At 49.3% G+C, this 22,678-nt stretch overlaps 7 protein-coding genes across 7 annotated transcripts; 6 read left to right on the top strand and 1 right to left on the bottom strand.

Moving 5' to 3' along the window:
- Nucleotides 1-5,611: 5,611 nt before the first annotated feature.
- On the top strand, nt 5,612-5,988 carry SCP_0901470 (hypothetical protein; the record flags this gene model as incomplete). Its single annotated transcript, XM_027761380.1, has 2 exons — nt 5,612-5,762; nt 5,813-5,988. 2 exons carry the CDS (start codon nt 5,612-5,614, stop codon nt 5,986-5,988), a joined length of 327 nt encoding a protein of 108 aa, XP_027617181.1.
- Nucleotides 5,989-6,158: 170 nt separating this feature from the next.
- On the top strand, nt 6,159-8,280 carry SCP_0901460 (hypothetical protein; the record flags this gene model as incomplete). The annotated part of the gene is made up of 5 exons (XM_027761379.1): nt 6,159-6,499; nt 6,671-6,725; nt 6,776-7,221; nt 7,272-7,865; nt 7,923-8,280. 5 exons carry the CDS (start codon nt 6,159-6,161, stop codon nt 8,278-8,280), a joined length of 1,794 nt encoding a protein of 597 aa, XP_027617180.1.
- Nucleotides 8,281-8,302: 22 nt separating this feature from the next.
- On the top strand, nt 8,303-8,974 carry SCP_0901450 (hypothetical protein; the record flags this gene model as incomplete). The annotated part of the gene is made up of 1 exon (XM_027761378.1): nt 8,303-8,974. The coding sequence occupies one exon, from the start codon at nt 8,303-8,305 to the stop codon at nt 8,972-8,974; it is 672 nt and encodes a 223-aa protein (XP_027617179.1).
- Nucleotides 8,975-9,321: 347 nt separating this feature from the next.
- SCP_0901440 (hypothetical protein) lies at nt 9,322-13,363 on the top strand (the record flags this gene model as incomplete). The annotated part of the gene is made up of 11 exons (XM_027761377.1): nt 9,322-9,407; nt 9,470-9,715; nt 9,773-10,029; nt 10,079-10,159; nt 10,228-10,413; nt 11,153-11,296; nt 11,359-11,447; nt 11,496-11,576; nt 11,633-11,667; nt 11,726-11,823; nt 11,880-13,363. 11 exons carry the CDS (start codon nt 9,322-9,324, stop codon nt 13,361-13,363), a joined length of 2,787 nt encoding a protein of 928 aa, XP_027617178.1.
- Nucleotides 13,364-16,571: 3,208 nt separating this feature from the next.
- Nucleotides 16,572-17,534, bottom strand: SCP_0901430 (hypothetical protein; the record flags this gene model as incomplete). The annotated part of the gene is made up of 2 exons (XM_027761376.1): nt 16,572-17,365; nt 17,426-17,534. 2 exons carry the CDS (start codon nt 17,532-17,534, stop codon nt 16,572-16,574), a joined length of 903 nt encoding a protein of 300 aa, XP_027617177.1.
- Nucleotides 17,535-18,089: 555 nt separating this feature from the next.
- Nucleotides 18,090-18,341, top strand: SCP_0901420 (hypothetical protein; the record flags this gene model as incomplete). Its single annotated transcript, XM_027761375.1, has 1 exon — nt 18,090-18,341. The coding sequence occupies one exon, from the start codon at nt 18,090-18,092 to the stop codon at nt 18,339-18,341; it is 252 nt and encodes an 83-aa protein (XP_027617176.1).
- A 3,350-nt stretch (nt 18,342-21,691) lies between these two features.
- SCP_0901410 (hypothetical protein) lies at nt 21,692-22,641 on the top strand (the record flags this gene model as incomplete). The annotated part of the gene is made up of 5 exons (XM_027761374.1): nt 21,692-21,766; nt 21,820-21,936; nt 21,986-22,258; nt 22,311-22,433; nt 22,492-22,641. The coding sequence occupies 5 exons, from the start codon at nt 21,692-21,694 to the stop codon at nt 22,639-22,641; spliced, it is 738 nt and encodes a 245-aa protein (XP_027617175.1).
- Nucleotides 22,642-22,678: the final 37 nt, after the last annotated feature.

Here is a 22,678-nt window from a genome sequence, read left to right as displayed (position 1 = left end):
AAGTTAGTTTTCTTGTAGTAACTTCTAGCCAACATGAGAACAAGGGTGAGTGTCAGACTGGGATAATAGATCTTGAAAGTAGATCACATCAGAAAAACCCAACTTTTACTTAAAGGTGTCCTTATGTGACTTAAATGCACTTATGAGCCTTAAATAAGGTAAAAAATGACAAAAAGTCCATAAGTCATATTTTCTTAGAGGCTTAAAAGTCGACTTTTGGAAACTTATGGGCCTTAAATAAGGCAAAAAAGGACAAAAAGTCGAAATAAGTCCCATAAGTAAAAGTTGGGTTTTCCTGATGCGGCATCTCTGATAAGATCATGACTCGACAGAAGTCACTGCCTTCTACTTATACAGCACATCTTAGTACCTATTTGAGGGTATGCAAACTTGTCATACACTCTGCATATCGCCGAGGGCCAATGTTAACTATTGCATTGCATTCAATCTCTTACATTGGTGAATGAGGCGCCACAAATGCCACTAGTCCAGTACTTGGAGCAGTAAAATTGTGCCACATGTAGCGCAAAGCTATGTTATGTCTTTATTCAAGGATGGTTATTGAAGCTTCAACATCTCACAGTCCATGATACTGATTTAAATTTGGTCTGATTGAAGCTCCAAGTTCCCTTGTACACTCTGGCCGCTCACTGCCATTCAGTGCCCATAATTTGTATGTCTTTTGCCAGCATGTGCTGTAGCTTCCTTGCACAAAGCATATTTAGGAGTAAAGGCTATAAAATACGATCCCGGCATGGCAAGCAACATCATTGAGTGCTGTTCAAGTTTCTGTTTGTCTGCTTTGTTCCACGGAATCCCATTCAATGCATGTTCATTCAAACCTTTGTTATACTGTCAGTTTATTCTTTGTGCATCAGACTGCCAGTTGTGCTCTACGATAACTGCTTATTATGTATTTTGGAAGGGTACTGTGCAATGATCAGATGATACAGACATCAGAGTGGGTTTTTCTTATTCAAAAAAATGCAGTTCTCACCCCATGTCCTGATTTATCACATCAATGTAGATAAATGTGCTGTCAGAATAATATTTGTGAATGCCTTTGTAAGCCCACTCTTGCTTCACGTGCTCTGCATGCTCCTTGTAGAACTCATCAGGAATGACTTAGAGACTACATGCATTTGCTCAGAATAGAGGACAATGATAAGCTGTGCGAGTATGTGCCTGCTGTTTCATCTGCATGTCTTCTTCACAAATTCTGAATGGATATGGAAACTGAGGTTCCTTTGACTAATCTTGATTTAAGACTGTAGCATATGTTCGGTAGCTATGCTGCACAATGGTATTAGTATGTGCCATGTGAGAATTCATTTTTTCAAGCGAGAACTGGCCATCTGTCCCCCATTGGTGTGCTTAGAGCTATCAGCTAGTTTTCTTATCTTGTGATTGAGGCAGTAAATAGGATCAGGGCATCCTTTCACTGATTTGTTTTGTGATTTTGCAAGAAGCTTACTTTCTCTACTAGATGCTCCAAGCCCTTGCATGTTCTCAGGAGGCTTTGAGGTGTGTTTGTTCTGTACAACTATGTTGGTTCACCATGTATTAATCATTCATTCTTCTGCAACAGCCTCAAGTCCATTATGTGTAGTCTTATGGTCCGTCAACATTTTTAGATTCAGAAGTCAGGGCAAGAACATTGCCATTGGTTCTAGATGCTGAATACATGCATCAAACACTCTAGAATTTGAATGCGTGAGAATGTAATATAAAATATCGAGGAGTAACAGGAGACCATGTAATGATCATTGATTGAACACCAATCAATGAGAAACACCCCGTCACCATGCTGCATGGCAATTGAGATACTTATGTCCATGGTTCCTTCAATTTGATTGGATAGGGCAAGGTGAAAGCAGAAGAATTATGGACAATAACATTCACCGGGTATTTCAACAAGAGGCGCATAAATGAAGATGTGGAAGGAAGAGCCGATACTGGACAACTTCATCCATTGAGACTAAAGAATCCTGACTCAGAAATTTTGGCAGTAATCGCAATGCCACCAGCTGAATCAAAACTCATTTGCATCACAGTGAATGTGGCATCTAAAGCCTCACAGAGCATGCAACTGGAAGGTGTTGTATCAGTGTGATAGGTAGATAACAGATGTCATCGAGGTCAGAGTTGAGCAGAAAACACTCTGGGATCTTGGAGTTTGACAACTCAGTAAGTCATGACTGACATAGTCCAGTCTTTAGGTACTAGCAAGAAACCCCTTCTACCCGGGCACTGTGGTGCGAAGCAGACATATGAGTTCAGAGATCGGGCCTGCAGGACATGGAATGTTCCCATGTTGCAGAGGAAGGACTAGCTTAGCATCTCGCATAATATGGACCACACTGTGCTCATCTCTGTGCATGCCTGACTGCATTTAACCTTTTCACACTAGCATGGGTGCCTTGAGAGGCAGAGGATAGGCTTGAGATGTAGCTGTGGGATCCAGCCTTCTCCGCAGTAGATCTCCAAGCATTAACTGCCCTGGGGTATTCCTGAGACATACAGCACCGGATGCCAGAAGCTAAGTTGAAGGTGATGTGATGATGTTGCAGTTCTTTGTGTGCATTGGTGACAGACCATCTCCGCTATGATCGGTCATGATGCCAAAGAGTCCCGAGGGAAGATGAATGTACCATGCCACCAGACAGCAAATTCTGATCGAGAACAGACTTTGGGCTATCTGGTAGCTGTGATATGCAAGAGAATATATTCCAGCTTGTGCCCCACTCGGAGAAGTATTCCTTCAGAATGATATTGTCAACAACTTGAAGATGGGGAAAAGGGTACATGCATTCGGGATCTCTCTGAGCACCCTATGCCTGCAACGAGGTTCTCACTTGTGAAATCAATTTAGTTGTTGTTCATGAATTGCTTCAGCGTGGTGAAGTCTGCATAAAATAAGCTCAGTGTAACAGAGGATATACCCTGATGTTTGTACACCTCAAGGCCTCGCAGCCAGTAGTTACATGAGAAGTTGCTGGTGCAGTTCAAGATGCTTGTATATAACACCTATAACAGGGAATTGGCGATGGCTGCTTGGTCGTCAGCATATAATGCGAGCATGTGTGCAAGTATATTTGCCTCTGGAACAACCATAGTAAAATTCCACTATACACTACTTGCTGAGGAAAAAATAACTGCAAAGGCAAAGGAGTAAATGGAGGAAGCTGCATGGTCAGGACTTCAAGCTTCAAGGAAGGGTGGGATAGTGACACCTGGTGAAGAGACCTGTCAGCCTCTTTATGTGCTTGTGAATCAGCAGCCTACTGCATTCCAGTAGCCACCATCTACTTCTTTGACAGAGATGACAGGAAGATGTCCGGACTGCCATCACCAGTGGAAACTTGCCTTGGTCTAATTGTATTGGTTTGAACTGTGCAGTTTGACAGTCAGTACCAAGTGCAATTGCGCGATTGTACCACATACTTGCAATCACAGACTGGCCATCAGCAATGCCGCATGCTTCGAGTGTCCATGTATCTGGAAGCGGCTCGTTCATGCTCATCTTACTGAAGTCACGCTGCCGAGACTCAACATTCCTGTGCACTCCTTCAGAGCAATACTGAGATAAAGCACTGAGCACTTACGTAGTGGGCGAGACACTTTGATTCAAATATGCATTGATTTTTTTCTCTAGCACCTCAGTGGTGATCTGCAATGATGGAGGATCGTACTAGATCATTCATATCAGTGGATAGATTCTTGGAGATGTACTGTACTGTCAACATCCAGCATAAAGTATGGACAGCTCATAGGGACATAGTTGATATAGAATACACCAATCTTGATAGTCATGCTGGAGATGTTCATTGAAAAGGGGGGTAGTGCAGCAAGAGGAATGGCTGAACCCTGATATGGTTGAAATAGAAGACATATGGTACCACGGGTATCGATGGACATTGCTGACTAAGCACAATGAGAGGCATTTCATGCAATTATGAAATGCACTGTTGGTGTCTATTTAAGCTGGATTCTGCTAAGGGGAAGGCAGGTGATGAGTGTGCATGTACTAGTGGCTCATAACATCAAGGAAACTGATATTTTCTATGCCAAAGAAGGAATGCGATGTCTCAAAATCATCGTGTGCAGGACTGGAAATAAACAGAGATAATGCAAGATTTACCACTTGAGCGAGAGAAGTACTGTGGATGAGGCAGGCTGCTAATGGAATGCATTGCACGCTTGAACATGATGGCTGCTAGGTAATAATCCATCTTCTCGGAGAGGTTCAGTGAGCTGAGAGCACATGTTCAGGTGGAGGAAATCAAAATGGTCCTGGATAAATTTGTACATACTTAGAGCAGCGATAGTCTCGATGAATTCGCCTCGGAGGGTGCCGAAAAAATGCCTGCATCCTCCATCTGCTATAGTCGAGGATCATTATCCGGGAGCTCACTAAGAAGTCCCCCGTGGGAGTTTTGAGCTACGTGCCAGACACTGAAAGGGACGGCTGCGTCATTGGCACTGAACTATAATTTCCAAAAGGCATCAGTGGCAGCAAGATGGCAGAGATGTTAATGTCATGTCTAATCACTTCGTTCGTGAACTTATGCATGTATGCTACACAGCTGCAATTCATGTTATTTTCTATGTCTATCATACCTGCAGCTGAACACTTTTCAGAATGGCCTTGATGCACTGATCACTCCGTGACAAGAATGCAGGCTAGGACATCTGGGAAAGACTGAAGGATATGTTGAGAATACATCTGTACATTGGAAAATACAGCGATGTTGCCATGGGCATCGTCTGCAGGTGGATCGATCATGCCATGAGAGCTCTTTGCTTCGCACCTGTGGCTGCATGCGACTTGAGCACTAAATATTTGTGCATCGAATTGCCATTGACATCATTTAAAGTCCAGTTTCCCATGGGGGACTTCTCAGCGGGTCATCAATAATGATCTCAGCCTCTATTACACACCTGGACCTCACATGTTACTAAGCTAATTAGCTTGCCATATGGGGTGGGTACGGCAAGCTAATTAGCTTGCTTCCTCTATTTTAGACATACTGCCAGTAACATACCAAATAGCTATGCTTTTCCCTGCCGGCACAAGTCCTCCAGCTATTGCGGATGACCCAAGGCTCCTGATGATGCAATCTATAGATAGCGGGAGGTCTGGGCGGTCCATCCTGCCCGGTGTTGAGTATACCATTGGCTATTCCCACTCCCGCCACCACGCGTGCAGCGCGCCATCCCCGCCCTCATCGGGCACAATGCTGACACCATTTTCCCCCTATTTCCTGTAGTTACTGTTACTTTTCCTTCATTTTTCCCACTGCCATGCACGCAGTGCACCATCCCCACCCTCGTCGGGCATGATGCCGACACTGTTTCCCCCCTACTTCTCGTAGTTTTCCTTTGTTTTTTTCGCAGTCTAATGTAACTAATGCAGGCTATTAGTTTATTGTAATGCAGCATTTATCTTTCGCATTAAGCCTGATGTTCAACAAGATCACGTGCATAGTTTGTATGCACCTTCCGCGCCTACAGCCTCACTCAGCACCTCATCTACGACACTCGGCGCCTCATCCACAATGTTTCTGTCATCATGATGGCGGGAGGCACGTGAGCCACCCGCTGCCAGGGCATGTCTCGATCAGTGCATGTAGCATCTCTTGTAATCTCTGGTGGATCGTCCTCTCGACATGCCAAGCACCACCGCGAAGCTGTTTATGGTGCGAAGGCTATTGCCCGGGAACAACAGCGAGCAGAGGAGCAGTATCGGTTGGCAGTCACAGGTAAGTAATATGGTGGATCTTGACCTGTGTCCAGCTCATATCATTCACAGGACTGGGTGCTCAGAGTCTTCAAGCACTCTCAGATATCAGAGAAGATGACATTCCCATGGGAGATGTGAGCACTCCCGATAATCCATTTGCTAACACCGGGGAAGCAGAAGGAGCAGGAGCACCAAACGCAGGACATGACACTTCATCTGCGAGACTGCAGGATGACATGGAGTGAGAAGACTTACCCGAGGTCCTTCAAGGTGATGTGTCTTTCGTGCATGCTGTGCGGGATCAGCTCTGAGTATGTATTATGAATGGTAGTTATTCATCCTCTAACATTCTGTATACAGGTGGAAGGCACGATGGTATAAAGATGTGTGCACTTGGCACCAGCGCATGTATAGGATGGATGAGAACTGGTGGCCCCTCATCCCTGACCTTATCAATGCTTATCTTACCTGGAAATACGCTCCTGAACAGCGTCCCAATGTGCCTGCAACTACGGATGACCCTTCCCCCTATGACTTCATGATCAATGTGATGGATTTCTACTCTCTCACTTCATCGGCCACCATCTCTCATGCAGAGGACTCTAGGTCCATGACGCACGCACTCGTTCTCAATGGCTACCTAGGGACATCGCCTGTTTTCCCATCCATGGCAATCTCACTCAAGACATTGGAGCTCCTCCGGAGCTTGAGGCTCATCAAGGCTTCATTCAGCATTGAAGCCTTCGGTAAGCTCCTGTGCCATTATTACAAGGCAAGTAATATTTGTGGATTTATCTTTATAATTCTTACCCCGCCGTGATAGGTTCCGTATTGCCGTCACTATCGCACCCTCCTTTCCGACGCTTTTGAAATCTATCTCGAAATTCTGCGTGCTGTTGACAAGCATGTCTTTTCGGCACTCGGCAGCCAGGACTCGCCCAACTGGCAGGTGCTCAACACTTGCCCTGCTTGTACATATGAGGTGAGTAGTCAGGCTGCAGTCTGAGCATCATAGTACTCACAGTCCCGCAGCTTGAAGGAGAGCCACCACGCCGGTGGAGCCGCATGTTCTGTATGGATGGGAACAATTCGCTGAAGCAGATCGCGCAGGTTGAGAACTGCATTCAAGGTGATACCCGAGTCTTTGTTGACAGCGACTACTATCTGTTGCAGGAATTTGTCGATAAGTATGCGGATGAAGTGCCACCACGCCAGACCTCGAGCACCCCAAGCAATGGTGATGACCTGGAAGAACATGGCCAGGAGGACAACATCAATTGCGGAGATCCAGAGGGAGGGGACCTGACTGACGGGGCATTCAGCGACATTATCGTTCCTTGCACGGAGAACTGGAAGGCGGCGGCGGCAGATGAAAAAAAATGCATGTGGGGTATTTTTGAAGAGACTGGGATCTTTGTGAGCGTGTGTCCTCATGGGTTCATCCTGTGGCTAATCGACATGGTTCGTAGCGGTGAGCTGTAAGTCAATTACATCAGATGCCATAAAAATTCACTAACCTGTAAATTAGGGCAAAATATCTGCTTGCTACCATTGCAAAGGTGCTGGAAGTGCTCAGTGACAAGACACTGGCAGGTTACGACATTGGCTGTGTCTTTGAGGGTACAATACAGCGTAGCTCGCTGGAACCTGAATGGCAACGGTGCTGGTGCCGTTGCTGCATGAATGCATTCCACGGCTACTCCCACAACTATCTTTGTCAACTCATGAATCGCCCGAACATTATTGAAGGTATGGGTCTTGAAGACCTTAAGACGATGAAAAGGATATTTAGCGCATCAAACAACCTTGCCACCATCACACGCTATGCGTCGGGATTTCGCCGGTGCCTCTTCATCGATGCTTTCTTCCACCAGTGGGATATGGAGAAGTATGCCAATCTCAGCACTATGTTATTCAACAACTATGTCCAGGCTCTCAAGATCATCGAGGAGGACGGAGCTGCACTCGAAGAAGCTATAGCGGCTCTTCAGATCATGCATGAAGATCTGGCCAAGTGGTCGTATGAAGAGCGCGAATACTTCAAGAGCCTTGGTGAGGAACCCGAGTGGGATATCCATGCCATGGCCTACGTCGAAAGTCTCCAGGAGTTGCACACCATCACGTAAGTTTGGATGCTCGTATTCTTGTGCACGATCATTCTGATTATATCTCATTGCAGAGCACAGCTCGAGAACACATCCACCCAGTTCCTCGCCACAACACCCAATGATTATATATTCATGGAGCCAACATCGGGGCATGTGGCATATAATGCGGATGTATCCCAGACTTGCAAGCTTGAGACGAAAAAATGTTACCTCTCCGAACGCCACGCCAAGATCCATCACGATGTCATTGCGATAGAAGTCAAGATGGGCATAGCGCATCATTGGCAGCCAACTGATAACGAATACATCGCCACTGTCAAGTACATTTCCACTCGCAAGTACCATCGTGCTCTCGACAACCTGCAGCGTCTCATTGTGTGCCATCTGTTTGAACTGCATAAGCTCAATCTCTCCCAGACCGGCAAGTAACAGACTTTATTCATGCATCGCTATGACTCATACACCCCCCCCAGCGTATTGGGTCCATACTCACATCGCCAAATCGCTCCAGGTCCACTGCAAGGCGATTTGCAATGCTGTCAAGGTGTACAATGCTGCCGCCAATGCCCTTGTCCCTCCACATCCCACCCTTGACTGGACAAAGGTCTCTCATTACAGCTTCATCGACGAGTTCCATATTCTCAAGGATACCCGCAATGACGTCCGTCAGAAGGAGTGGACAAGGCCTGCTGTTCGGGAAGCAATGAAGCAGGCGCGTCGGATTGCCCAAGCACATGTCGAGCTCAAGCGGTGCAACATTGAGGTGCACCGTCTTCATACATCCATCCGCGATGAGGAATTGCAATTTATGGCGGTCATCAACCAGCTGAAGGAGCAGCAAGCTTTGATCTGTGGAGCGGTAGAAGATTTTTGTGAACGCCACCACAATGTGAATGCTCGACACCTTATGCGACTTCAGCGGCTATATGCATTGAATGGGTTCACTGGTGCTCCATCCCCTGGGCAGCAGAAGGGGTCTGTGATTATGGCCCCTCCTCTGGCTTCTTCTTCACTGGCCCTGGATCTGGATGATGATGTGAAGCCTGAAGTGGAGGAGGAGGAGGACGAGCTCCAGGGGAATATTGGCAGCATAGTTGATTATATGTGCAACCTCGCAGTTTAGCATGTCATGTAGTTCTTAGCAATATTAGTTCTTATGGCAATGTGCTAGATGGATGAGCGACAGAACTGTTACAGATGTTGGAGTACAGTTTGACCAAATTCAAACTTCCGAGTCTCGCAAGCATTGGGGGTGTACAAAAAATGGTCTGCACCAGGGGTGAACTAATAGAAATATATTCTGATACTTAGTGGAGCTTAGAAAATTATGCCCTGTCCGCTACGAACTGATCTCACAGTTCGAGTGCACGATCGGACTGAACATCTTGCAACTCGCGACTCGCGACTTGCCTGTGCAGCCACAGTCCAGTTGTGTGCCACCACTTCAACCACTCTCTTGATCCTGCCCACATGCGAGGCCTCACTGCTACACTGCCATCAGATGGACCTTATTTTGTTGTCTATCGGCTTGGACTGATGACAGTATACAAGGATCAGTGAGTGTAATATTGCATTATCAATGTATTGTTGTCGCAACTCACGATCTCTGATGTTCAAGCCCTGAAGGGATTGCACTGGGTATCTATACAGAGCCCTTCCCAATTGTCTTGAAGCTACATAAGCTTGCTGAAGTCGAGGAAGCAGTCACCTTGCAGGCTGTCTTTGATGATGAGCACGCACACCTAGAGGGCCTCTTGGATACACTACAGAACTCGCATGAGGTTAGGAACACTATGAAGAAATTTGTAGACTTGCGCTACTACGCCGTGGGACGAGGTAAAAATACTGGTATCTATCTAAGATGGTGAGTTTCGCGGTCATGTCAATAGAATTAAACTCTGATCACCTCGCAATCACTTAGGGATGGCCGCAACGAAGCAAAGGAGCAGATCCTGGGCTTCTGTCAGCAGAAGCACAAATTGTTCTTGGTCCTTGCTGATGCTCTTGTGTACTATATGTGCAAAGGACCTCGTCCAGAGCCTGTGAAGCTAGCATTATCAAGTCAGAGATCGGGCATGCCAAGGACCGTACAGGCAAGTCAGACATCGAGTATGCAGAGCACAATGCAGGCTGGTGGAACATTGACTGGGCAGAGTATAGCGTGGGCACCAACACAAGGTAAGTCTGATCGCTTTGCATGCGACTTCATGAAGCTGACAGAACTTAGTTGTGACACCTCACTCTCCTGCCGCTGCTCAACCCTCGACAGGTCATTTGGGAGTCAACATACCTGTGTCCATAATGGCAAGTAAGCCAGTCGTATTTGATCGTGTCGAAGTACATAGTAAAACCACTAATATTTTGTGTGTCTACCAGGCTTAAGGCTCGGTGAGAATAGCCATGGCACGCCTGCTTTACCTTCGACCCCACCTCGCAGCCCATTGGTCACTGTCTCCTCCACACCTGTCAGTTCTTCTCCAGCATTCCGGAACGCTGCTATGTGCTCTCCGATCTCTATCGCTGTCTCGACATCCCATCATGGCACTTCAACTAGTTCTTCTCGTGCGTCTGTACCTGTGACCATCCGTTATAGGCATGAGTGATCGCTCACTGGAATAGTCAGAACTAATTATGACAGGCGTGCTGATGTACCCCTCAACACCAAGCTTGGTTATCTCGTGGATTGATACCTTCACACCCACGGATACACCGGCAACGTCGAGGCCATGCTGGCTATCAATCAGGCTTACCTGACCAGCCAATCGCTCGAGCAGTTTGTCAACTATCTGGCTGTGAGAGGCATGGTGGTTGATGAGGTAGAGTTCCTATGGGAGGCTGCAACGACTTATAATCCACACTCTCGCATACATTCCCCTATTTCATGATTCTGTATGATATGTCGTAGCTATTTTGCTGCAGATTTTGTACTTCATAATATTAACAGTGATTCTGACATGACCAATTATATCACGTGAGTTTGTTGAAGAAGACAATCCTGGGATTCAGAATACACGTTCTTGACAGGTGCCAACATCTTTATGTGTCAGATGTGTTCTTATCTTTCTCATGGCACAGACATCTCAAGATGGCGGCCTTCAGTGCCTCTCTAACAAAAAGCGTAAAATGGTCGCTTCAAAAAATATGACCAGAACGCAATCTCCGTGGAGGTCCAGGACGAAGTGCAAGGCCGTGGTGCAGACACCTGCCCAGAAGGCATACCTCAAAGGGAAGAGGTATGAACGTAAGGAGATGTATGCGGAGGCGCTTCGCGAAGCCCATGATGTGATATGGCAGTAAGCAGCGCGCCTGCAGGAGCGCTTCAGTTCTCACAATATTGAGTACTACCACCAGGAGGTCATGCAGCGCTCTCACCTTGTCTCATTGAAGAGGAAAGTGAGCCGCTGGAATGTCTTCCAGTGCATGGAGGTTCAGTGCATGAACCAAGGTGAGTCCCACTATGTTCGGGATAGTTGTGTCTGCATACTCACTTACTTATGTGTCCTTCAGCCCTACCAGCAGGTACACTGCACAAGAAAGCTTCTGCGTACATGGCGGAGATATCGGCAACATGGAATGTCATGAGCGAAGCTGACAAGGTAGCTGCGACAGAGGACCACATACAGGAAGTCGATGAGCTATGACAGTTGAAGGCGACAGCCAAGCATAACGCCCCCATCAACGTGTTCCATGATGCTCGTTCTACTCTCAACAACATATCTCGTGAGGTAAGTACTTATGCACCTTCGATTGTCCCAATTTTATATTGATTAAACTTCCACAGCTCGAAGGCTTAAGTCAACGTACCGGCACTGAGACGTTACTTTGCAGTTCGCTCAAGCACAGACCAGTATAACCAGCCCTTCGTCTATGCCAGTAATGATTGCCTTCCTGAGTACTTTTACCTGAAGACAAAGACCGACATCCTGACATTTGCCATCAAGATGGAATCCTACGGCATCTCCGGCATGGAAGGTGAGCATCGAGAGGATCGCATGTCGATTGAGGTCACAGCTGACTACTCGTTGCAGGAGTTGTGATGAATCATGTCGAGGAGATACTCGACCTCAAGTGGAGGATAAGTGCATTGATTATTCAGAAGCTCCATGAGTGTTATATAATATCTATGTTCTGTATGAGACTGATGAAGATTACAGAGGATATCTCTCCATTAAAAATCTCGAAAATGTATTACAAAGGTTTTGAGAAGAGGATAACGGCTCGCTATCGCATTACCGTCGTCAACTGGCCACTCAAAGAGTTCAAGAGCCCTGGGGATATCTCCCACAAGGGTGACCTGCAGCTCCTGTATCGTGCATGGGAGAGCAGCACGACACACTTCAAGCTTCTCAGCAATGAGGAACACAAGAAGTGGGAGGAGGAACAATTTCAAGAAAGAATGTGGGAGATGCATGGGCCGACAGCTGAGGATGAGGGCGAGGAGGATGAGCTGAACGGTGTGTTACCCACATCCCCTGTGCAGTCACCTGCACCCGAGTCCACCACATCCAACAGTGAGCCAATTGACGATAATGTCAGGGCTACGATGACCATCAATGAAGGGGCTGGGTCTGCAAATAACGATACCTCATCCCCTTCCTCTGCAGCATTGATCGTGGGTCAGGGTGCATCCAGTCAGATGTCCTCCAGCGCAAAATGTCATGCACCAGCCAATGGTGCAGGAGTGCACAAGAAGGCCAAGACCATCCAGCCTCTCAGCAGCTTCATCAACATTGTCACAGGTGCTGACGGCAACCCCCTCACAGTTCAGAAGAAGACTCGCAAGGAGTGTTCGGACAAAGGCATGAAGAAGGGGCCGAGGAAGAAGCAAGCCGCCGGCAATGAGAACACGAACCCATCTTCGACCGCCACCTCTGAACCTGCCCCACCCGTCTCTGTCCCTTTCACATTGGCTGCCTCTCCTCATCGTCCCTCCACTCATCGCCGTCATGTTCCCCCTGCCTTGGCCTCTGCCTGCAATACTACCTCTGCACCTGTCGTTGCCTCGCCTACTGCCACTGGCCCTACCATTCCCATCCCTGCAGCTGCTGCCACCACACCCGGTACTCCTTCCACCTTTGCACCCGGTGGTGCTCCTTCCCCCTTCGTGCCTGATGCTCCTTCCACATTCACGCCTGGTGATGCCCCTTCCACCTTCGTACTGAGCTCTCCTTCCACCTTCGTGCCGAGCTCTCCTTCCATCTTCGTGCCTGGTGCTCCTGCCACCTCCGCGCCCAGTGCTCCTGCCACCTCCGCCCTCAGTGCTCCTTCCATCTTTGTGCCTGGTGCTCCTTCCATCTTTGCACCCGGTGCTCCTACCACCTCCGTGCCCAGTGCTCCTGCCACCTCCGCGCCCGGTGCTCCTGCCACCTCCGTGCCCAGTGCTTCTGCCACCTCCGCGCCCGGTGCTCCTGCCACCTTCGCACCCGGCATCTCTACTCCTTTTGTGTTCGTGCCGGCTGGCCCTGCTCCCTCGCCCTTCGTAACTGATGCATCTCCATTGCTAAATATATAGCCCGTATCGCGTAGTGTGTTAGAAACGGCTGTTCTCAGTATTCAACCTCATAATACAGAAGACTATTGATTTATTGATGCTGACTGTCTCAGCTATCTATACTACACTTTATTTACATTAGACTGCGAAAAAAACGAAGGAAAAATAACAGTAACTACGGAAAGTAGGGGGAAAATGGCATCGGCGTCGTGCCTGACGAGGGCGGGGACAGCGCGCCACGCGCGTGGCAGCGGGAGCGGGAATAGCTGACAGTATACTCAACGCCGGGCGGAATGGACTGCCCAGACCTCCCGCTATCTATAGATTGCATCATCGGGAGCCTCGGGTCATTCGCAATAGCCGGAGGACTTGTGCCGGCAGGGGAAAGCATAGCTATTTGGTATGTTACTGGCAGTATGTCTAAAATAGGGGAAGCAAGCTAATTAGCTTGCCGTACCCACCCCATATGGCAAGCTAATTAGCTTAGTAACATGTGAGGTCCAGGTGCTATTACAAAGGAACGACTGTCTTCCTGCAGGTAACTAGAGGCTGTATCTACGAGCCTACATGTGCTACTAGACCATTTCTGTACTCTTCCTGCAGCTCCTGATCCGAGTGTACTGCCTTGCGGGCATTCCTACTAGGCAGATCATGTCTTCAGCTCCTTCTGCTATCCGGACCAGACTTTTTCCTGTCGAGTCTGCTTTGCATCCAATCAGTGGGCAGAGACGGTCAGTAGGTCGCATATGTGAGGTAATCCGATCCCCGCACATCAGTCCTGTGCGACATCCTCTCTCCACTGGAGGAAACACTGCTGCTCGCAGCTGCATTCCTTGCTCACATCCACGCATGGCCAGATGAGTTCCACTACTGTCTGACGCCGGACTGCCAAGTCGTGTACAGCACGAGACGCATGGGGGCAGTTCTCCAGTGTCCGATATGCGTTGTTGGACACTGCAGTAGGTCAGTATACTTATGTTGCCAATGTGACAGCAACAACTGAGACACACTTCTGGCAACTGGTGGACAAGCAAATCATTAACAATATCTGCTCTTGCACTCCCCCCAACCTCGATATGGCAAACAACGTAACGAAGACCACAAAAATAACACGAACAAGAGTAGACACAAATTTGGCGCACGTTGGTTTCCCCACCACGTGCTCGTCATGAGTGGCAGCGGGTACTTATCCCAAGGGCCACAAAAAGGCCTGCGCCAGGACCGATGGGCGAAAGTGCACATCGATCCGTACCTCGGGACGCACCTTGTACTCTCTATCTAACTCCTGCTTCTTCCTGTTGACATCGGTCGGTCATTTTCTTCTTCATCGTGTGCCTCTACTGCTCTTGTTTTATTCTTCAACCTCCTACGTCGTGTGGCTCTTCGCCGTCGATCAGCAGTTTTCTTCGTCGTGTGCCTCCACTGCTCTTGTTTTCTTCTTCGACCCCCTACGTCGAATACCTCTTCGCCCGTTGATCGGGTCGCCGGTGTCGACATCGTCAGGCTTGAGGATGTTCTTGTCGAAGTGTTCTTGCTACGCTGCTGAATGTTCTGGAATGCTATTGACGCACACAAGCCAAACAGCGTACCAGTTGCCTGTATATGTCGATGGTCAGCCACACGAACATTCGGACGATGACGCCACATTAATACCTCACCTGTCTTGACTCCAGTGTGGCGTGACCTACTAATCGAAGCTGCCATGTGGGTCGACCGTGAGGATGAATGGGAGAAGAGATGACAGTCAGCACATGTCGATAGCATGCACAGTGAAGACGTATCTTGGTGGCCAAACGTTCTGGGCGACAACAGCCAGAGACTGAAGGTAAGTGATCATGCATCACGCAGATGAGGGAAGGGATGAGGATAGGTGAGTGGCCATTGATTGAGATACGTGAAGGGAGTGGGAACATGCAAGTTGAAGGTCAAGATGCGTTTGGGGAGTCTGCGTCGCCCGTTGGCCTTTTGTACTCGGGCCAGTGGCTGACGCCACAGTTCCGCTTTGGGATCACGTGGACGTAACAACCTGTAACGCGTTCGTGACAGATCGCGATTTGCCCAATTTGATCGCGTTCTTTGCGATTCACAAAGGCATGGCATATACACGACTCGTTATGTAGCGCGTTGGCTTTGAACAGCTCTCCGGCTCATCAAGAACCACTTTTACCCCATAGGTAGAGTGCAATAGTCGAGGCATAGGTCTTCCTCGCTCACTACCAGTGTAGATGTGACCTTCACATGAAGATGGGAGTAAACCCAGCGCGCTTCGTATCAAAACCATACTGCTTAGGAAACATTTGTCTGCTGCAGAACTCCGACGTCGGAACGAGTTCAGCATCTTTTCTAACTTCCATTCCACCCCTTTCCCGATATTGCTTGATTGCTGATCATTTCAGGCCACGGGCCATACAAGACTATGTACTCAACGTCTGTACACAAGGAAAGTACACATCTGCTAGGTGCGTGGAGGGGGCAGGGCACATGGTGAGTCAGATTCATTTCTTTCGAATGTCCCCCAGAGTGTTGATGGAATACCTCGAGGCTAAGGATGTGTGCGGATGGTGCCCAGCAGCCCACTTGGGTCACCGCGAGCGTCGCGAGAGCACTGCCACGAAAGCAACGCGAACGCCCTGCATTCTAGTAGACATGGGTATTAACAAGTCAGGACACTCTAAAAGCCAAGAAAGACGTAGAGGTGCAAGTGCCGGTACTAGAGTCGAGAGCTACTAGGCTGTGACAGTTCGCGTGTAAGGGGAGTGTCGTCAAGATATCGGTGCCCGAAGGCTATGATATAATATTTGTCAGTGCCGCGTCTTGCTTGATTGTTCGAGAGCTCGGCCACTTTCTGCACCGCGACGATAAGTAATGGAGAAAGAGAGGAAAGACATGAACAACCTTCTGCTTCGGTGGATGCACGTGACTGAACGCGTCGCGACGCGTCGTAATTTAAGGCTCCGCAGTGAAATTTAATTAACCGCGGAATGCAGAATGGTGTCGGATGAGTTGTTCACGCTCATAATACAAACCTGACACAAATTCGCACTTATGTTGTCGCAGGATCTCAAGGCACAAAGTTTTTGAAGCAGGAAACGTCCATCAATTGTGGTTACACATACGGGTACAGTAATTGTTGTGAGGGTATCATAAAATGCAGCGAACGAATAATAATATGCAGTGATACGAAAACTTTTGATCGACTGACGACATCTCCAGTCCTTCTTGAGAGAAATCACGCCAGCATCGCCGTGGTAGCGGTAAAGCGTGGATAGTGATGTGCAGACTGGCATGGCTGAGAGGCGGGCATGGGGAACGCCATGAGCAGCTCGAGTGCTGCAGACATCGGGTGCGACTGTACGGTATCGACGTGCGCGTCGGCGATGCGGGGGAGCGACGGCTTGGCGGGTGTAGGCGCATATGGTGCATGCGGTGGGGTGCATGGCGAAGGAGAAGACGCAAATGAGTCGTCCGAATCCGAGTCGAGGTCGCTCGAGTCGCTAGAGTCGCTCGAGAATGCAGAGCACGCGCGACGAGTGGGGAATGGAGTGCGTGCGCGAGTGCGGATGCGTGTCAGGCGAGGGCGCTGGGAGAACGCCATGATGTTCGCGTGGTGTGCGAGGAGGTCCGCCTCGCTCACACCAAGCTCGAAATCGAGAACGTCTAGGAACTCCCGCTCGATCCGACCGATGTCGCGCTTCCCGAACACGCCCGAGCAGATCGCCCAGTGCACATTCTTCAGCGCCCGGTCGTTCAGGTACTTGTTCGCGGCAATCAGCGCGCCGAGGAAGACGCGCTCGCATGCCCACTTCTCGAGCGAGATCTGCAAGTGCGGCCTCGCACGCGAGATGTAGACGAGGGTGGTGAGGAGTACGGGGACCGTGACCTCCGCTTTGTGGATGACATTTGCAGCGAAGGCGGTGAATGCGGCGTGGTGGGGGTCTCGGGAGAGAGATCGGCCGCGTGTGGAAGTGGATGGGCGTCCCATCGCAAAGTCAACGGTCTCAACGACGTTGTCGACTACGTGCTCTGTAGATGAGGCGGGTCAGATATGAGATGAGATGGGATCTGGATGAGTAGGAAACTCACCAATGAGAGCACGCGTGACGGAGATGTCGAGCATCTGCATGAGAGCAGGCGAGTGGAGAGAAGCATCGATGAGGCTCGCGCGGTGGATGTTCAAAGAGCTGGCGAGCATGGTAGATGATGAGGGTGTTGGTGAGTTGTGGATGCCACGGTCGGACGAGGGGAGAACTGGGGAAATAGGAGGAGTGGCGTTCGCATTTTAAACAGTCGATACAGTCAATTAGCGAGAGGGAGAGGAGAATGGAACCGCTCTGGAATTGCCGACTCGGAGGAGTGAGCGCTGGACAAGGCGAGCCAAGTCTCCTCGCGCCACAGGCGCCGAGGCCCGTTCCTAGTATAATATTGTTCCCCAGCCAATCGCCTCTTCTCCGTCTCCGGGGCACTGCAGCGCTCATGTGTACCTCCTCTGTGCGCCGACATACGGAAATTCTGTGGACATATATACAGTTCACTTACTTCCTCGGTGATTCCACCTTCGCCCGATCGGCTTTCCACGCCAGCGCCGTCGAGCATATTCCCTTCCCCTCTCGGTTCCATTTCCGACGTTCTACGGAATTGTCTTCACATGCTTGTGAGTCACTCACATTCTTTGTCAAGCTACCCGCGATTGTGATTTCTAACTTCGCGTTGTTGGCCAGAATGTCGCATACGACCTCGTAGAGTCCAAATGGCCTCCAACGTGTATGCCGCGTCCTGCTTCGCGCTCGAGGCCTGGAACTCGCAGCAGATAACGCCTATCCAGCCCGAAGCCAGCCCATCGAGCATCGGCGCCTCGGCTGCAGGCCAATCGTCTCCAGCCATTGGTCCTGTCATCCAATCGCGAGCGTGCCATCCGAGCCGGGCCACAGCTTCCTTCCAAATCTGTCCCAAATCGCTGCCTGCGAGATGGCTGATCCCGCCATCCACACTCCAGACCTAGCCGGACTCTTGCTTGACCTCGCCAGGGCTCGCCGTTCAGTAGATAGAACCTTCCTGCCTGAGCTATGCAGTCTCGATTGACGAAACTACGACACTCACACGTACATCCATAGGCCCGAGATTCGCCAATCAACGGATTAGTCACTGGCATGCATGCCAAAATTGTGATGCGCACGCTACCGTGACAAGCTCAGTCTTCTCCATTTCCCGTCTGCATCGCTCTCTTCCCCTCGGCCCCGAGTCTTCTGCAATTCTCTACCGCTGTATACTGCCTATTTCGTGCAAGCTGATCGTATCTCTATTGCGCACCCGCCGACCTACTTCGGAGGGCGTCGGCACGCCATCTCTTCTTCTGTCTCGCGAGCAAGGTGATGACTTGATATCATATATACATACCATCTGCATCGGCACTCACGTCCTCGGCCACCTCTGAAAGACTCTTCTCGCGCCCGATGGAACCGCATGCTACTGTTCACCTTCCCTACATCCTGTCATGGCGTTCAAGAATCTCATAGATATAGCCTTCCTGGTGCAAATGCGGCTCCGACGTGCGATTCGAGTCATTCTTGTATATTGATCATCCCTGGAACAACAGCGTCGGGGAGAATGCATCAATGTCCTTGCCTTCTCTAATACTGTAGGTGACCCTGAGGCTCCGACGGCTGGCAGGGAAGTAGATCTCGTATTGATTCAAGAACCTGGAGAGGTATATTCATCGGTTAGTTAGTTCTATTTCCCCGTGTTTCCGCCTGACTGAATCAACAGAGAAACGGATTCCCGTGATTTTTGCCTGCACCGGTAAAGGGCATCCAACCTCTTGAGTTCCACGCCGCTCGGGCGAAGATCACTTTCTCTTCGGTGCATCCCGTGTTCATCGCAACTTGCCTTACCGGCGATCGTCACGCGCGAACACCGGCTGCGCGAAATTTCGGAATCGAAATGCGCGTCCGTGTCTGCGGAAAAGCCCAGAAGGCGTGGAGTCTTGTGGTTGAGAACGTTGTTCCAACCTTCCGTGCATATCGAGACAACTAGAAGTGCGGCGGTAGGTCGTTGAAACCTTTCGTTTATGCTACCTATCCCCGTCGCCCCTCAATAGCCGGTACCCACTAGTGAGCCCTACCCGTCTGATCTCTCTGCCGCTAAAAGGTTCAGATGCCATTCTCAAAGCTTCACCGATGATGGGTCATCAATGGGTCACACATTCCATAGTGTGCCATATCCAAGTGGTCTTCATTTTGACCGGTCCGACAGCTTGCAGGGAACTTCTGGGTGTGCCCATGTAAGTTCCACTACCTGGCTTCCCGGAAATTGCGATGCAGTACCCTTCTTTCGATTTTTTGATTCCTCGTTACTGAAGATGCCCTAGAGGATAAGGTCCTGTGGTATACAGCCGAACTATGAGTGGAGAATTCAAGGTGAAATGTAATATTCTGATTGTGCATGCGCAGGGCTTGTGAGGAGAAAGCGAAAGCGACTGCAAGTGGAAGCCTGTAAGTACATCGCGTACCCTCCGACTCAACGCTAGAAACTGGATTCTAACATTTAGATACGGGACTTATGTACCAGGCGCCGAAGCTGGAATAATGGAAGTCGGCCTTCCTGTTTTGGTAGGTAACCCGCCCATTTGAGAAACTATCGACGTTGAACGTTGAGGGCGCCCACCGTTCTTCGACGACTCACCAGACCGTTCTGTCTCTTAATCCGTCCCCATGTCAAGTATTTTCACCCTTTCAGCACATACGAGAATGCGTATTAAGCGTTGTCTGGTCAGTGACCTTTCCGTGAGTTCTAGAGCTGCGCTGATATCGTTAGTTATAGGTGTTCGCGGGTTGAATTTCCTGGCGTGTTCTGAGAATGGTTGGAGCCGGATCTCCTACTCCCTCGTTCTCCGAATCTGCCAGTCTAATGTCTTCTCGATGATGAGTATTATGCGGAGAGAAATCGACGGTGCGGTGATGGCGGAACCAGTCCACTCCGCACGTGACCTTATCCGCTCTTCCTCTTATACACGTTTCCTCTAGCGTCTGTAACTTGCGCCATCTTGCGCAAAACTGACCGAGCCAAACAACAGGAGTGATTTCGTACGGAACCCTGTCGGAAGGTCAGATTCCTCTGCGCTGCTGTAAATAGTAGCTGTGCGGTGCGAGTGTGAGCGGGGATGCCCGCAAAGAAGGGTGGTCTGCCTGCAGACGCCGTAATAGGGCCGCGGCGCACACACCGTAATTGCTAATACTTCCCCACGCCGCTATCTTTACATGATGTTAGATCATGGTTTGAGGTGAAGCTTAGAAAAGACTTTGAAGGCGGCGAGTGAGACCGCCATATCTACGTCTCTGAATCCAATGCAGGTACGTCGCTTACCATGTCTCTCAAGAATCACGAACAGTAATGGCAGCGACGGCATTCCATTCGCCATGTTCTGGTCATTTCGATGGTAGAGACGGTGTAGTCCGTGGTTCAATTATTAGCCACTATGCGCTGTGTCTAGATATCTGTGCGTAAGTCGCGACAATGTCCCCGTGATTCGAATCGCACCAATCTGGCTTGCTCAACCTAGTTCGTACCGTCCGTACAACATCAACAAGGAGACCACAAGAACTAGATCGCCAGGAAGCTCAGAGAGGTGTGTCCTCCGAGAGGCGGATATCTGGCCACCGATTTTCACTATGCACTCACGCGCTGTTCGAGCCATGGCCGAGTACAAGGCCCTGCGACAACAGACTAACGATGCCATCAACCACTTTCCAAGATCTGGCATTAACGTGGTGAAAGTCCTCGTGAGTGATAGCTCCACCATTACGTTCTGTTCTCTGTCTGATACTTTGCTGTTCCGGACTTGCGTGGTGAACGAGATTTACGTGTGGCGTATGGTGAATCCATCTAGCGTTAGATATCCAGATTCCCATATGGCTTGTTCATACGAAAGAGATAACAAACACATCATGCACTGTGCGGAATTCGACTGAACTTCAAATGTGCATGTGTTTTTTGAAGGCTTTCATCATCCAATTTGTTCGATTCCATGACCTCCAGATATCTTTGAGCCGTATGTCCTTTCGTGCAGGTGGTTCATTCTGTTTAGAACTTCACTGACCACAACTTTGCATCTAGACTTTGCCAGAGAGACGGTCTTTCCGTCCTATTACCTCCGGGATATCCACAACCCATCTAACCTTCCGCATTTCCTGACATCGTTCAGTGGTCCTAATGGCCTTAGAGATATCCTGGGACAGCCAGAATCACTGCTGGCCATGCAGCCAGGAAGACATATTTAAGCACTAGCAATGCCCAGAGAGAGAGCAATTGTTCATACTGTTCAGAACTTCTTCCCCCCCTTCCCGATCGACAGAAATGGAGTTCATCAGCGAAACTGTGGATATTGACTGTCGTACTAACCTGTCGACCGATCAGGATGGATTTTCTGAGGTGCGTCCCAACGGCCTAGCGATCATAGAAGCCAACCTGACTTTAAGCTACAGAATCATGGGCCGTCCCAGGCGAGGTGGGAAAACGGAGAACTGCGTCATCCGACGCCTCCTCCCACCTCAGGCTGTCCTTCCATTGCAGAAGCTCTTCGACGTCCTGCTGTCATTGAGGTATGCGATGTTGAGACCTAGGATGTCTGTACTAATAAAAGTTCAACAGAACCAGCCAGTACAAGGGGACCAGCTACTATTTGAACAGAATCAGCTTGCGGTTGAAGAGAATGTGTACCCGATTCCCCAAGAGCATTGCGCTCCCACGCGTGGATTTAATACCAACGAAGGACTGACATTCCAATTCCGCCACAACGAAAATATGTTCTTTTCAGCGAAAGATGCTCTGTCTAAGAACTTTGCTGGACTGCATCGGCGTGATGAGATCGTAATTAACAAGGACTACGGGCGAGAAAGCTCCAAGTTGACAATACGATTCTTGGTACGATTTTACTCGCCCCTCGGGGTCATATTGCTGATTTCTTTATTCACAGTGGCCAGTTTCTGCCAAAGGTCAGCTGTACCCGGAGTTCAAACCTCAGATCGAAGTTGGAGAACTTGTTACGGTGGCATCACTTGCCTACAAGATAGGACAGCAACTAGAAAAGTTCATTGAGGTAAGTGCAAGCGATGCGTCCCACGTCTATTCCTTCGTTAATGCAGATGATTATTTAGGAGAATAAGCATAGACCGTATGATGACGTACGCTGGAAAGTAGGAGGCGATGATGGCCTCGGAGTGGACGACATCGCTCTTCTCGGCTTTCGGCGAGTATCGAAAGGAAGCATACAGCCAGAACTGGGGCTATTACTACCTCGGACCTGATTCGCATGTTAGAAGAGTAGTTTGACCTTCCCAGACC

The sequence above is a fragment of the Sparassis crispa genome (genome assembly GCF_003851025.1).
Source record: "Sparassis crispa DNA, contig_000008F, whole genome shotgun sequence".
In the NCBI taxonomy this organism is placed as follows: Eukaryota; Fungi; Basidiomycota; class Agaricomycetes; order Polyporales; family Sparassidaceae; genus Sparassis; species Sparassis crispa.
This window is presented reverse-complemented; position numbering and strand designations above follow the sequence as displayed.